General features: G+C 44.7%; 1 protein-coding gene across 2 annotated transcripts in view; it reads right to left on the bottom strand.

Annotated features, from left to right (window-relative positions):
* The window catches only part of LOC105511012 (chromosome unknown open reading frame, human C20orf196), a 120,251-nt gene extending 106,745 nt beyond the window's left edge, over nt 1-13,506 (bottom strand). Inside the window, exon 1 of one of the 2 annotated variants that reach the window (XM_011941016.1) lies at nt 13,373-13,506. In XM_011941016.1, the coding sequence (XP_011796406.1) occupies nt 13,373-13,473 (101 nt within the window). In that variant the 5' untranslated portion in view covers nt 13,474-13,506. Of the gene's footprint in view, nt 1-5,141; nt 5,235-13,372 lie in introns of those variants that run through there. The other variant, XM_011941017.1, reaches the window with a different exon arrangement.
* Nucleotides 13,507-16,733: the final 3,227 nt, after the last annotated feature.

The raw sequence follows: 16,733 nt of genomic DNA on the forward strand, positions 1-16,733 counted from the left end.
TTTGAGACGGAGTTTCACTTGTTGCCCAGGCTGGAGTGCAATGGCGCAATCTCGGCTCACTACAACCTCCACCTCCCAGGTTCAAGTGATTCTCCCGCCTCAGCCTCCCAAGTAGCTGGGATTACAGGCATGCGCCACCATGCCTGGCTAATTTTTGTATTTTTAGTAGAGACGGACTTTTGCCATGTTGGCCAGGCTGGTCTCGAACCCCTGACCTCAGATAATCCACCCGTCTCAGCCTCCCAAAGTGCTGGGATTACAGGTGTGAGCCACCGTGCCTGGCCACGTAGGCATTTCATCATCTCACATCACCACAGAAAGAAGGGTGAATATAGTACAATAAGATATTTTGACAGAGGGACCACATTCACGTAACTTATATTACAGTTTATTCTAATAGCTGTTCTATTTTGTTATTAGTTTTGCTGTTCATCTCCTACTGTGCCTAATTTATAAATTAACCTTTATCATAGGTATGTATGTACGCATAGGAAAAAACATAGTACATACTGGGTTCAGTACCATCTGCCATTTCAGGCATCCCCTGGGGGGTCCGTAGTCCACCTCAAGGGTAAGGCAGGACTGCTGTACTTTTCCCTGCTATTGATGGTCTTTAATTCAGTATTTGTTTACGCTGTTTTCTTCATGATGAGAAAGAAATGCTCTCAGCAGAAAAGAAACATTAATAATTTCAGCTGGAAAATAAACTGCATGTCTGAAAAGGGAAGGGTTCAATCAGAGGGCACTCTCTCAGTGAAATACTACACAGCACCACAATTCAAGGCCTACAAGAATATTTGATAAGGCTGGGCGCAGTGGCTCATGCCTGTAATTCCAGCACTTTGGGAGGCCAAGGCAGAAGCATCACTTGAGCCCAGGAGTTGAAGACCAGCCTGGGCAACATAGGAAGACCCCATTTTTACAAAAAATTTTAAAAATTAGCCAAGTATGGTGGCATGTGCCTGTAGTCCCAGCTACTCAGGAGGCAGAGTTGGGAAGATCACTTGAGCCTGGGAGGTCAAGGCTGCAGTGAGCTGTGATTGTGCCAACGCACTCCAGCCGAAGCGAGAGTGAGACCTGTGTTTTACCAGGAAAAAAAAAAAAAAAAGGAAGAAGAAGATTAGATGAGAAGGGGAACTGTCCATGATACATTAAATGTGGTGAGCATAGCTGCCTTCCAAGCAGTTGACCTGGGTTTGATTCCCGGCGAATGTGCCCACATGCATACATACACACAATATATTAAATGTAAAAAGGTTCTAAAACATTAAGGAGGGTTTGATCCAGATTATATGAAATAAAATGCCATGTGTAGGATGTGTGTGTGAGAAATACTGTTAGATAAAGCTAGGAGGAAAAATGTCTGGAAGGGCATATCCAGTGAATTAATTTCACTAGTTATCTGGGTAATATGATTACAGGTGATTTGCATTTTCCTCTATGGGTCACTCAAACATGCAGTCAGTCAATTATTTAATATGATGGGCCTGGTGTCAGGCACTGGGAACACAAAGGTGAATGTCATAGACCCTTCCCTCCTAGTTTGGAGTGATCCAAACACAGATACATATCTTTTAACACAGTGAGTCAAGACAGAATTGCCCAGAAGGGGCAGGAGGTTTTCTGGAAGAGGTTCTCCCCAAGCGTGGGGCAGGCCAGCCGTGGCCAGAGGAAAGTGTGAACTCAGGAAAAACCAGCCTGAACAAGCACAGTGCCACAGGGTATCAGGGGGTTTAAAGTGAGTGTCGAGAATGGGCTGGGGGTTGTGGCTCAAATGCTGTAATCCCAGCACTTTGGGAGGCCAAGGCAGGCGGGTCACCTGAGGTCAGGAGTTCGAGACCAGTCTGGCCAACATGGTGAAACCCCATCTCTACTAAAAATATAAAATTAGCTGGGCATGGTGGCATGCACCTGTAATCCCAGCTACTCAGGAGGTGGAGGCCTGAGAATCGCTTGAACGCAGGAGGCAGAGGTTGCAGTGAGCCGAGATCATACCACAGCACTTTAGCCTGGGTGAGAGAGTGAGACTCTGTCTCAAAAAAAAAAAAAACAAAGAATTGATCACTCAGTGAGTAAACGGGGGGAAAGGACAAACCCTGTGGTCTCAGCTGGATGGCTACAGAGCCCTTCTCCTCCTGTACCCAGCTCTGGGAAGACCTGGCTGCTATCAGCAACTTGGATACAAAGACTCTTTAGCTGAGCTCTGGAAGCCTCCAAGGTGGCTTAGTGGATTCAGCATTTGGACATTTCACTAGGTGTTCCCTACCCCTCCGTTACTCTCTGACTCAGAAGCTGCTGTCATCAATAACTCTTATGATAGCTGGCACCAGGTGTCATGAGTGCCATGGGCCACCGTGTACATGCAGAGCAGTTATCAGGTCAGATTTGCAGATTTGGCAGCTGGGTAGCAGGTGAACTTGTCACACTTAAGCCTGGTGGCAGGCAATCTCATGAACAAGAATTCACTCACCTGTAGTGGTCCAGGTGGGAGAGGAAGAGCACATGAATGAGGTCAGGGCCCCATGGGTCAAGAATAGATTAAGAGAGATTAAGAAGAGATTTACAAACTGAAATGAGAGTACAATTTAATAAGTGAATAAAGAGGCTGGGTGCAGTGGCTACCACTTTGGGAGGCGGACGTAGGAGGATTGCTGCTCAAGAGTTTGAGACCAGCCTGGGCAACATAGCAAGACCTTGTATCTACTAAAAATTTTTAAAAAGTATGTAGCCAGGCAGAGTGGTGCATGCCTGTAGTCCCAGCTACTCAGGAGGCTGAGATGGGAAGATCACTTGAGCCAGGCGGTCGGGGATACAGTAACACGAGATTGTGCCACTGTACTCCAGCTTGGGCGATGGACTGAGACCCTGTCTCAAAAAAAAAGAAAAGAAAAGACAAAGTGAATGGAGAAATGTGTTAAAGAGGAGCTGACAGTCAACAAGGAGTGACAGTTTCAGTGATTTGGCGTTTTTATTAACTGGGTTAGAGGTGACAGGAAAAGACACAGAGGAGGCAATATCCGAATTATGGCATCCTATGCAACTGTTAAAATGACAGTCAGAACTTCAAAGATCTCAAAAACATATGTTTGAATGAAAGAAGTAATTTCAGGCTGGGCGTGGTGGCTCAAGCCTGTAATCCTAGTACTTTGGGAGGCAGAAGTGGTAGGATTGCTTGAGGCCAAGAGTTCAAGACCAACCTGGCCAACATAGCCAGACCCCGACTCTGTAAGAAGAGAAAAAATAGAATTAATTTTAAAAAGAAGTAATTTAAGAATAACATGAGCAGCGTAATCATAAGAGTAGTTCCCATTTACTGAATGCTTGTCAGAGGCCAGGCAGTGTGCTAAGAGCTTCATCTGTCACAACCCTATGAGGCAGGTACTCCTATCAGTACCCTCATTAACAGTCAGACCCAGACACAGAGAGAAGTAAAGTCACTTGCCCAGGGAAACACATCTCAAAAGCAGCCAAGCTAGGATGAATGCAGCCAAAAGTCCTCCCAGCATCCTGTGTCTGCACAGCCCCAGTGCTGCAGCCTAAACTACCATGTGATTGGGCAAAGATAGGAAGTATATTAAAACAAATCAGCAGTGACACCTGGCAAGATCTTTTTGTTTGAGGACACCCAGTCACATGCTGTTGTGCACATTCACTCAGGCAGAGAGTGAGCCAAGCTATCAGCTGATTGCTCCTGAAAGGAATGGAGTGATCAAGATTCCTAAAGAAGCAAGAACATCCTGTCTTTTCACAGGTTCTATATTAGCCAACCAAGCCTGAAGCTTCAGCAAACACCTCCGCACCAGGCAACTTTGTCTCCCCCTTCTCCCTTCATGTTACCTAACACTCTGCTCTGGAGGCTTCTGGAAGGGGAACAAACAGGTCAGTGAATGATGCTGGCATATCCCGCCTGCCTGCAAAGGTGCCTTGAAATCAACCATCAACTGAGAGTGGCAACAGTGATATGAAATGAATGGAATCCTTTTTGAAAACAAATAGCACATTGATGTGATACTTATATTTTCTTTGTTTTCAGAATCACTTAAATGCCAAATACATCACAAACTGGGAACTGGACCATAAAAAGAAGACATGTCGGCTGGGTGCAGTAGCTGACGTCTATAATCCCAGCACTTTGGGACCCCGAGATGGGTGGATCATGTGAGGTCAGGAGTTTGAGACCAGCCTGGCCAACATATTGAGACCCTCTCTCCACTAAAAATAAAAATAAAAATAAAAAATTAGCTGGGTGTGGTGGTGCACGCCTGTAGTGCCAGCTACTTGGGAGGCTGAGGCAGGAGAATCACATGAATCTGGGAGGCAGAAGTTGCATTGAGCCAAGATTGCACCACTGCACTCCAGCCTGTATGACAGAGCAAGACTCCGTCTCAAAAAAATAAAAAATGACCAGGCACAGTGGCTGACACCTGTAATCCCAGCACTTTGGGAGGCCAAGGCAAGCAGATCACCTGAGGTCAGAAGTTTGAGACCAGCCTGGCCAACATGGTGAAACTCTGTCTCTACTTAAAAAAAGAAAAGAAGAAGGAAAAAAAGGATTTGTGCCTATCAAATACAATACATTATTTGGGACTCAGTGAAGTTGCACGGAAGTGAAAAACAAGCAGTGGAGGCAGATTAAACTCTTCTTGTGGTGTGAACAACCTTGGGCCGGCAAGCAGAATGCAATGATTATCCTCTGTCCCAAACCTTTTGATAACGTGATTCAACTTCCTTCTCTAGAAGTGCTTATTTTCGTCTCTTAAGGGTGATTTAATTACATGGCCTGGCGCGGTGGCTCACAACTGCAATCCCAGCACTCTAGGATGCCAAGGTGCATGGATCACAAAGTCAGGAGTTTGAGACCACCCTGGCCAGCACAGTGAAACCCCGTCTCTACTAAAAATACAAAAAAAATTAGCCAGGTGTGGTGACGCATGCATCTGTAGTCCCAGCTACTCTGGAGGCTCAGGCGAAAGGATCACTTGAACCCAGGAGGCGGAGGCTGCAGTGAGCCGAGATCGTGCCACTGCACTCCAGCTTGAGTAACAGAGTGAGACTCTGTCTCAAAAAATAAACAAACAAATATGAAAAAATGTTATTGAACTATGCAATCTAAATATTCTTTTTTTTTTCGGGGCTCACACCTGTAGTCCCAGCACTTTGGGAGGTCAAGTTGGGGGGATTGCTTGAGGCCAGGAGTTCAAGACCAGCCTGGGCAATATAGCAAGACCTTGTCTGTAAAAAAAAAATTAAAATAATAAATAAATAAATAAGCATTCTTTTTCAATACTGGAGAGTCTAGGATGCCCTGGGTTGCAGGCACAAGAAGTCTCTAAGTATAGTGCCTAAAAACCTGTTTACCAGGAGGAGACAGCCATTCTTCTATTACTCTACAGATTCTCACAGACCTACAAATACAAGTCAATCAAGGTGCACACATACGAAGTGATTTAACTTCACTTATTTTTCTTCCATTCAGCCACTTCCCTCCAAATATTTCACACGAAAAGTTTCAGACATCCGTAGAGCTACCCCAGACTCTTACTATGATTTGCTTCATCACACAACTATCCATCTATCCAACTTTCTATCCACTCATCAATTCATCATATTTTTAAAACACATATTTCCATTTATATCTTAATTAAAGCTCTGATGCCCAGGCTGCAGTGCAGTGGCGTGATCGTAGCTGACTACAGCCTCAACCTCCTGGGCTCAAGTAATCCTCCCATCTCAGCTTCCTGAGTAGTTGGGACTGCAGGCACGAGACACCACACTTGGCTATTTTTTTTTTTTTTTTTTTTTTTGAGACAAGGTCTCAATATATTGCCCAGGCTGGTCTTGAATTCCTGGACTCAGGCCAGCCATCTTCCCACTCTGGCTTCCCAAAGTGCTGAAAATACAGGTATGAGCCACCTCGCTTGGCCTTTACAATCTGCATTTTTGAACACTCACTCTGTTAGCTGAAGGAAGCATGAATTGGAGAACCATACTCATTTGTGGAGTTAAAAAGAATGGGTTTGAACCCCTGCTGTCACTTTTTAGCTATGTCACTTTGGACAAGTCACTTAACCTGCTCTATAAATAGACAATGAAATATATATACATATATATATTTTGAGACAGAGTCTTGTTCTGTCACCCAGGCTGGAGTGCAGTGGCACGATCTCGGCTTACAGCAATCTCCGCCTCCTGGGTTCAAGCAATTATCCTGCCTCAGCCTCCTGAGTAGCTGGGATTACAGGTGCATGCCACCATGCCCAGCTAATTTTTCTATCTTTTTTTAGTAAAGACAGGTTTCACCATGTTGGCCAAGTTGGTCTCGAACTCCTGACCTCAAGTGATCCGCCCACCTCGGCCTCTCAAAGTGCTGGGATTACCGGCGTAAGCCATTGCACCCAGCCAGTTTCCTTGTCTATAAAATGGCTTGATGATGTAAACCAAAAAGTATCTGAGACAAGTCTCAATCAATTTAGAAGTTTATTTTGCTGAGGTTAAGGACATGCCCGGAAGAAATACAGACAGAATCACAGAAACTGTCTGTGGTCTGTGCCCTTTCTCCAAAGATGAATTTGAGGGCTTCAATATCTAAAGGGGAAAAGTAGGCTAAGGGGAAAGGGAGGGTATAGTCATCCATGTGTCACAAGAGAAAAGGAGCAGGCAGGAGAATCGACAATTACACATTGGTCTCATGCTCAGTAAATGGACACTTTACGGAAGATAAGATGAACATATAGTAGCTACCTGTGGAGATATTTAACCTTTTAACTGTAGTATTCTGCTTAGGAACAAAAGGAAAGACAGCTTCTTGTATGACTCAGCTTCCAGCTTAATTTTTTCCTCTGGCAGAGTGAACTGGAGTCCTGAGTTTTTATTTTCCTTTTACAATGATAATACTTATCTTACAGGCACACTTCTTTTTTTCTCTCTCCTTTTTTTTTTTTTTTTGAGATGGAGTGTTGCTCTTGTTGCCTAGGCTGGAGTGCAATGGTGCAACCTCCGCCTCCCGGGTTCAAGCGATTCTCCTGCGTCAACCTCCCGAGTAGCTGGGATTACAGGCATGCGCTACCACGCCTGGCTAATTTTGTGTTTTTAGTAGAGATGGGGTTTCTGCATGTTGGTCAGGCTGGTCTCAAACTCCCGACCTCAGGTGATCCACCCACCTCGGCCTCCCAAAGTGCTGGGATTATAGGAGTGAGCCACTGTGCCCAGCCACAGATACACTTCTTCGTGGCATGAGGTGCTATTCTTTTTTATTTTTATTTTTATTTTGAGATGGGGTCTCGCTCTGTCTCCAAGCTTGAGTACAGTGGCACAATCTTGGCTCACTGCAACCTCTGCCTCCGGGGTTCAAGTGATTCCCCTGCCTCAGCCTCCCAAGTAGCTGGGACTACAGGTGCACACTACCATGCCCAGCTAATTGTTTGTGTGTTAGTAGAGACGGGGTTTCACCATGTTGGCCAGGATGGTCTCGATCTCCTGACCTCGTGATCCACCCGGCTCGGCCTCCCAAAGTGCTGGGATTACAGACGTGAGCCACCGCACCCGGCCTGTGGTGCTATTTTTCTCTCTCTTTCACAGCCTGCTGCCTTCATATGGCAGGAAATGACAAGTGCCTCCCCCACAATAGCCAAGGGACTCAGCAAGTACCCAAAAAGTGTTGAGCAGGCACTGGTCCCCAAACCCTGCAGGCAAGAAAGACAAACATTTTTGTTATTAAATGTACCTGCTGGTTTGCTCACTTTTATTTCTGCCATCGGCCAAATGCTCACCCCTCTACATCATTACCCACTCAGACAGTATGGCTGGACTCCTAGATCCAGTGGGCCTGTGGGGTTAATTTGGGCTAGGGTGAGTTTAGAAGTGACTTAGACATCAGTTTGCTATTTATTTATTTCTAATTCCCTTCCCTTAAATGCATGTTGTGAAAAATCTAAAGAGAGAAGGTATTTCTAAACTAAAACTGGTGTCAATACATAAAAGTTTTGTTTTTTTTTCTGAGACAGAGTCTCACTCTGTCACTCAGGCTGTGGTGCGATCTCGGCTCACTGCAACCTCTGCCTCCCAGGTTCAAGCAATTCTCTTGCCTCAGCCTCCCGAGTAGCTGGGATTACAGGTGCCCACCACCACACCCTGCTAAATTTTGTATTTTTAGTAGAGCTGAGGTTTCACCATGTTGGTCAGGCTGGTCTTGAACTCCTGACCTCAGGTGACCCACCTACCTCAGCCTCCCAAAGTGCTAGGATTACAGGTGTGAGCCACCTGTAATTTTTAGTGAAAAAAAACATACTTACCTTCTAGAGTTATCATAAGAAGTATATGAAATTAATACATGAGGCCAGGCACAGTGGCTCATGCCTGTAATTTCAGAACTTTGGTAGGCCGAGGTAAGCGGATCACTTGAGGTCAGTAGTTCAAGACAAGCCTGGCCAACATGGTGAAACCCCATCTCTACTAAAAATACAAAAATTAGCCGGTAGCAGTGGCGTGCACCTGTAATCCCAGCTACTCGGGTGGCTGAGGCAGGAGAATCACTTGAACCTGGAAAGCGGAGGTTGCAGTGAGCCGATATCATACCACTGCACTCCAGCCTGGGTGACAAAGTGAGACTCCATCTCAAAAAAAAAAAAAAAAAAAGAAAAGAAATTAATACATGAAAAATATTTAGTACAGTATCTGTGGCTCACTAATGGCTAGCTCACATAAGTAAAATAGTAATCATTAAGAAACAAATTATAGGCTCCTATCTTCTCAGCCTGCCTCTAGTTCACTTGCTCCTCTGTTTCCCATCCAGTGGCCACTTTGCTTCTTTCATCCTTTTTTATTTTTATTTATTTTTTAATTTTACTTTAAGTCCTGGGATACATGTGCAGAAGGTACAGGTTTGTTATGTAGGTATACATGTGCCATGGTGGTTTACTACACCTATCAACCCGTCATCTAGGCTTTAAGCCCTGCATGCATTAGACATTTGTCTTAATGCTCTCTTTCCCCTTGACCCCAACCCCCAGCAGGCCCCCATGTGTGTTGTTCCCCTCCCTGTGTCCATGTGTTCTCATTGTTCACCTCCCACTTATGAGTGAGAACATGTGCTATTTGGTTTTCTGTTCTGTGTTAGTTTGCTGAGAATGATGGCTTCTAGCTTCATCCATGTCCCCGCAAAGGACATGAACTCATTCTTTTTTATGGCTGCAGCTTCTTTCATCCTTATCCAGTATATGTTCTATGATCCAAAATCTTGTTAATGTCCTAAACTTCCCTCCCCTTCCCCATTTTGTCTTTTCATCACACCCCTTTGGCAAAACCACAGCCTAGATGAACTCAACCACCTCCCCACTCTCCTGTGAGTCGCCAAACAGGGCAGACTGGCTGTGCTCCAGATGAATGAGTGTCAACCTGAAACAGGCTGTCTCACTAAATGAATACCAAAATCCTTATCTCATAACTGTCTCTTCTCCTTTCCTTGACCACTTCATGTTTTCTCCACTCTTCTTCAGTGCAGACCCTCCTCCAACACTCACACATCTTCCTCCTCTTTTTCATAATCACCTTGGCGGTTGTTTTTGTTTTTGTTTTTGTTTTGAGACACAGTCTCGCTCTGTCGCCCAGGCTGGAGTGCAGTGGCACAATCTCAGCTCACTACAACCTCCTCCTCCCAGGCTCAAGCAATTCTCCCGCCTCAGCCTCCCAGGTAGCTGGGACTACAGGTGCATGCCACCATGCCCGGCTAATTTTTGTATTTTTAGTAGAGACGGGGTTTTGCCATGTTGGTCAGGCTGGTCTTGAACTCCTGACCTTAGGTGATCCACCCATCTCGGCCTCTCAAAGTGTTGGGATTACAGGTGTGAGCCACTGAGCCCGGCCTCATCTTGGTTCTTAATTCACACACAAAAAAACAAGCCAGCAGAGAGGAACTTCCTAACCTCCCCTATCAAACATAACAAAGGCTCCCACACCTGCACTCTACTTCACCTCTCCTTGCAACTGCAGAGCTGACCCTCCCCTAGCAAAGGCCCCCCTCACACACACACACCTGGGTTTTACATCCCACTCTCTGGACCTTTCCAGAAGCCTTCAGCAACAACAATCCTTTCTCTCTTCTCTGTTCGACTAGACCTTTCACTTAAACCCTTCTACATACCCAAATCTCCCCCATTTTCAACAAAAAAGAGGACATTCATTGGAAATGCCACTGAAATATTTAAAGATAAGGAGACATGATGTCTGTAATATACTGTCAAATATAGATGTACATGTATATGTGTGTGTGTATAAAAATACAGAGACAGAGAATGATAAACTAAATGGTCAAATGGTGCAAGTGTAGATAACTGGTGAATCTGGAATACATTATTTGGGAATTCTTTGTACTAGTCTTGCATTTATTTTTAAATATAAAATTATACTAAAATAAAAAGTTGGCTGGGCACAGTGGCTCATGCCTTCAATCCTAGCAATTTGGGAAGCCAAGGCAAGTAGATTGCTTGAGCCCAGGAATTTGAGACCAGCCTTGGTAACATGGTGAAACCCCATCTCTACAAAAAAAAAAAAAAAAAATTAGCAAGGTGTGGTGGTATGCACCTGTACTCCCAGCTACTCAGATTCAGGAGGCTGAGGTGGGAGGATCACTTGAGCTCAGGAAGTCAAGGCTACAGTCAGCTGTGATTATGCCACTGCACTCCAGCCTGAGCAGCAGAGCCACATCCTGTCTAAAAAATTTTTAGACCATAATCCCAGCACTTTGGGAGGCCAAGGTGGATGGATCACTGGGGGCCAGAAGTTTGAGACCAGCCTTGCCAACATGGCAAAGTCCCATCTCTACTAAAAATACAAAAAATTATCTGGGCGTGGTGGTGCACGCCCGTAATCCTAGCTACTGGAAAGGCTGAGGCACGAGAATCGCTTGAAGCCAGGAGGCAGAGGTTGCAGTGAGCCGAGATTGCACCACTGCATTCCAGCCTGGGCAATAGAGCAAGACTCTTTCAAAAAAAAAAAAAAATTAATTAAAAAAAGTTGTCAGCCAGGTGCAGTGGCTCATGCCTGTAATCCCAGCACTTTGGGAGGCCAAGGAGGGTGGATCACGAGGTCAGGAGTTTGAGACCAGCCTGACCAACATAGTGGAACTCTGACTCTACTAAAAACACCAAAAATTAGCTGGGTGAGGTGGCGGGCACCTATAATCCCAGCTGCTTGGGAGGCTGAGGCAGAAGAATCGCTTGAAGTCGGGAGGTGGAGGTTGCAGTGAGCCGAGATCATGCCACTGCACTCCAGCCCAGCAGACAGTGCGAGACTCTATCTCAAAAAAATAAAAAAAATAAAAAAATAAATTTGTCAAGAAAGATGAGAAAGAAAGAAAAAAAAAAAAATTTGACATCTGCTCTCCTCACAGCCAGTCTCCTCTCCCCTCCACAAACATCTCAAAAGAACCCACAATTGGCTCATTTCCTCAACTCATAACTTCTAGATACTTCTTTTCTTTTCAGGATGACCTTCCACAAACTGTCCTCCCACCTCTTTGCCTGTTTCTATCCTCCATCTCAAAATGGACTTCCTTAAGACTTGGCCTGAGGCTGGGCGCGGTGGGCATCTGTAATCCCAGCACTTTGGGAGGCCGAGGTTGGTGGATCACGAGGTGAGCAGTTTGAGACCAGCCTGACCAAGAGGGTAAAACCCCGTCTCTACTAAAAATACAAAAATTAGCCAGGCATGGTGGCAGGCACCTGTAATCCCAGCTACTTGGGAGGCTGAGGCAGGAGAATCGCTTGAACCCAGGGGGTGAAGGTTGCAGTGAGCCGAGATCGTGCCATTGCACTCCAGTCTGGGCAACAGAGCGAGACTCCGTCTCACAATAAAAATAAAAATAAAAATAAAATACTTGGCCCAAAGCTCACTCCTTTCCCCTTTCCTTCTCTGAGACATTAATTACCACCAAGAAACATCTCTAGCCCAAATCCCCCCGCCTTAGCTTGTACCTCAGACCCCCTCACTGTCCTTGCATCTGACATAATGGATTTCCTTCAGGGTCTCCAATATACCCTGCTTCCTCCCACTGCACTTGTCCTTTCTTCCAGCAGAAGTGCATCTCCCTCTCCTGGATAATGCTTCTAACACATGGAAGAGGAGGGAACGCTTCTCAATTCACTCTGTGCATCCTGTATTACCCTGACATCAAAACCAGAAAAAGATAGCGTAAGAAATCAAATCTAGCAACATATAAGAGGATCATATTCTATGACTACATGGACCTAATCCCAGGAATTCAAAGTTGTTTTAACATTTGAAAATAATTGATGTGGGCTGGGTGTGGTGGCTCATGCTATAATCCCAGCCCTTTGGGAGGCTTAGGTGGGTGGATTACCTGAGGTCAGGAGTTCAAGACCAGTCTGGCCAACATGGTGAAACCCCATCTCTACTAAAAATACAAAAATTAGCCAGTCGTGGTGGTGGGCACCTGTAATCCCAGCTACTCAGGAGGCTGAGGTGGGAGAATTGCTTGAACCTGGGAGGTGGAGGTTGCAATGAGCCGAGATGGTGCCTGGGCAACAAGAGTGAAACTCCATCTCAAGAAAAGAAGAGAAAATAATTGCTGTAATATGCTATATTAGTAGAATAAAGGACAAAACCCAAAACAGATACATACACACACACACATACAAGTTTTTGACAAAGTCAAACACCCTTTCATGATCAAAATACTCCACAAAGTTAGAACAGAAATAAACTTCCTCAACTTAATAAAGGGCATTTTTGAAAAACCCATAGTTTATCGAGTAGGTAGTTAAGTAAAAAAATAAAAAACAAAGAGAGAAAAAGGCTGGGCATAGTGGCTTATACCTGGCACTTTAGGAGGCCAAGGTGGATAGACTGCTTGAGGCCAGGAATTTGAGACCAGCCTGGCCAACATGGTGAAATCCCATCCGTACTAAAAATACAAAAATTAGCTGGGTGTGGTGCTGAACTTTGTAAACCCAGCTACCCTCTAATTCTCCTGCTGAGGCAGAAGAATCACTTGAACCTGGGAGGCAGAGGTTGCAGTGAGCCAAGATTGCACCACTGCACTCCAGCCTGGGTGACAGAGCAAGACATTGTCTCAAAAAAAAAAAAAAAAGAAGAAGAAGAAGAAGAAAAAAGAAGAAAAAAAAAGAAAAACCCATAATTATTAATACTTTACTTCAGGGTAAAAGACTGAATGCTTTTCTCTCAAAGATTAGGAACAAGGATGTCTACTCTCATCACTTCTATTCAACATTGTACTAGAAGCCTTAGCCAGGGCAATTAGGCAGGAAAATTAAAAAAAAAAAAAAAAAAAAAAAGACAGACATGCAGATTGGAGAGGGAGCAGTAAAACTATCTCTATTAGCAGATATGATCTTACATATAGAAAATCCTAGGCCAGATGTGGTGGCTCATGCCTGTAATTCCAACACTTTGGGAGACCAGTGGAAGACGAAGGTTGCAGTGAGCCAAGATTGTCATTGTACTCCAGCCTGGACTACCAGAGCAAGGCTCCATCTCAAAAAACAAAAAAACAAAACAAACAAAAAAACAAAATCCTAAGGAATCCGCAAAAAAAAATCTCAGAATGAATAAACAAGGTCACATGACAAAAGATCAATACAGAAAAATCATTCACATTTATGTATGCTAGCAATAAATGGTCTGAACATAAAATTAAGAACACAATTCCATTTGCAATGGCATAGAAAATAATAAAATCCTAGAAATACATTAAAATCCTAGAAATACATTAAGATGTACACTGAAAACTATTTTTAAATGTTGGAAGAAATCGAAGATCTAAAGGAATGGAAAGATATCCCATGTTCATGGATCAGAAGACTTAATATTTTAAGATGGCAATATCCCCCAATATAATTTTTTAAATTGTTTTAATTTTTGTTTTGTAAAGATGGGGTCTCACTATATTTCCCAGGCTGATCTCAAACTCCTGGGCCCAAGCAATCCTCCTACCTTGGCCTACCAAAGTGCTGGGTCCAGACACGAGCCACAAAGAAAATCTGAAAAACTACTTCAAGCCATGATGGAAAGGGGAGTCAGAGATGCCTCCTTACACTTTTCTCTCTTTGAAGTGTAGGCACAACTGACCAGCCTTAACATTAAAATAGAGATCATAAGACTGACAAAACAGATTCTTCATAGCAGTAAGATATGCAACTCCAACCTAATTCTGGTATAGCATCACATGACAACAGGCCCTAAAAGAAATCAAAGTATTTTACCCCAAAATATATTTTCTTTGTCATAGTTTGAAATGGCTCTGCAAAGCCATCTTTTGAGGGGACATTTACATACTATCAAAATGTATTTCCCACTGGGTGCTGTGGCTCACACCTGTAATCCCAGCACTTCGGGAAGCCGAGGCGGGCGGATCACTTGAAGTTGAGAGTTTGAGACCACCCTGACCAACATGGAGAAACTCCATCTCTACTAAAAATACAAAATTAGCCAGGCGTGGTGGCACATGCCTATAATTTCAGCTACTCAGGAGGCTGAGGCAGGAGAATCACTTGAACCCGGGAGGTGGAGGTTGTGGTGAGTCAAGATTACGCCATTGCACCCCAACCTGGGCAACAAGAGCGAAACTCCATCTCAAAAAAAAGAAAAAAAAAGAAAAAGAAAATGTTATTCCCTTACTACAGCAGCCCCCAACCTTTGTGACACCAGGGACCAGTTTCATGGAAGACAATTTTTTCCATGGACTGGGGGTAGGGGGACGGTTTTGGGATGAAACTGTTCTACCTCCGATCATCAGGTATTATTAGTTAAATTCTCATAAGGAACGCACAACCTAGATCCCTCGCATGTGCAGTTCACAGTTGGGTTCACACTCCTATGAGAATCTAATAGCACCACTGATCTAACAGGAGGCAGAGCTCAGAGAGTAATGCGAGCTCACCTGCTACTCACCTCCTGCTGTATGGCCTGGTTCCTAACAGGCCACAGACTGGTGCCGGTCCGTGGCTCGGGGATTGAGGACCCGTCTTAGTAAGTCTCATCCAGAAGACTCTTTTAAGGCCTCATAAGACATATTTAGCACCTATTCTCTCTAAAGCCTGTTACTTAGAGGCTTCATCTATACAACATGAACCTTGGCTTCCACAACCCCCGTTATCTTAACTCAAGTATTTCTTTTCTTTTCCATTTTTTTTTTTTTTTTTTTTTTTTGGGACAGGGTCTCGCTCTGTCACCTAGGCTGTAGTGCAGTGGCGTGATCTCAGCTCACTGCAACCTCCGCCTCCCAGGTTTAACCGATTCTCCTGCCTCAGCCTCCCGAGTGGCTGGAATTACAGGCATGCGCCACCACGCCCGGCTAATTTTTGTATTTTTAGTAGAGATAGGGTTTCACCATGTTGGCCAGGTTGGTCTTGAACTTCTGACCTCAGGTGATCCGCCCACCTTGCCCTCCCAAAGTGCTGGGATTACAAGCGTGAGCCACCGTGCCCAGCCCAACTCAAGCATTTCTTTATGCTGATTTCAACACTTCAGGCAAAGCAACCAACTGCCAATCAATTTGAATTCACCTATGACCTGAAACCCTCTCCCCAAACATTTATACATTTTAAGGCCTAAAATGTATAAAACCAAGCTGTAATCTAACTACCTTGGGCACAAGTTCTCAGGACCTCCCAATGCTGTGTTATCGGCCATGGTCATTCATATTTGGCTCAGAATAAACCTCTTTAAATATTTCACAGAGTTTGGCTTCTTTCATCAACAATGGGAAAGGAGGTTAGACATACCTCGTTATACCCACCTCTTTTTGGAGTTTAGGCACAACAGCTGACCAACATTAATGTTAAAATAGAGATCATGGCCAGGTGCAGGGGCTGACACCTCTAGTCCCAGCACTTTGGGAGGCTGAAGCAGGAAGATCACTTAAGCCCAGGAGTTCAAGACCAGCCTGCACAACATGGTGAAAACCGGACTCTACAAAAAATACAAAAACTAGCCAGGCATGGTGGTGCATGCCTGTAGTCCCAGCTACTCAGAAGGCTGAGATGAGATGATTGCTTCAGCCCAGGAGGTTGGGGCTGCAGTGAGCTGAGGTCACACCACTGCATTCCAGCCTGGGTGACAGAGCGAGACCCTGTCTCACGAAAAAAAAAAAAAAAAAAATCTCATGACTGACAAAACGGACTCTCTGTGGCAATAAGATACCAAACTATGGCTAGGTGTGGTGGCTCACACCTGTAATCCCAGCACTTCTGAAGTGGTATTGCTTGTCTGGGGTAATACCCGAGGTTCATTGTCTCACGCCAAGGAAATCAAAGACGTAAACACACAAGGAGTGTGTTTAAGAGAGGAAAGTTTAATAGGCAAAAGAGAAAAGCTCTCCCATGCAGAAGGAGGGGGGTTCCGAATGGATCTCCCCCATTTGGGGCAAGATGAGGTTGATTTTAGAGATGAGCTTGAGGAGCCAGTATCTGATTTACATGGGGCACAGAGGGTTGGTTGGACCAGGTGTGCCTTTTACAAAGCATGTGAAGAGGCTGGCCATCCCACCCTAATCTTTTATTATACAAATAGAGTTTTAACCTGGCCAGTGCCATGTTGCTTGTACATGTGGCGACAAAGAAAAGGGAAGAGGAAACCTCCATGTTGAATATACCTGGCATCCAGGCCTTTTCTATTGGCACAGCTGCTGGCATTTACCCACGCAAGCTTCCAGCTTGTTCATCTATGCTTGCAGCTTGATTTTTCAGGCTGCTTTTTGT

Source organism: Colobus angolensis, unplaced genomic scaffold (assembly GCF_000951035.1).
Source record: "Colobus angolensis palliatus isolate OR3802 unplaced genomic scaffold, Cang.pa_1.0 Scaffold197, whole genome shotgun sequence".
Lineage (NCBI taxonomy): Eukaryota > Metazoa > Chordata > Mammalia > Primates > Cercopithecidae > Colobus > Colobus angolensis.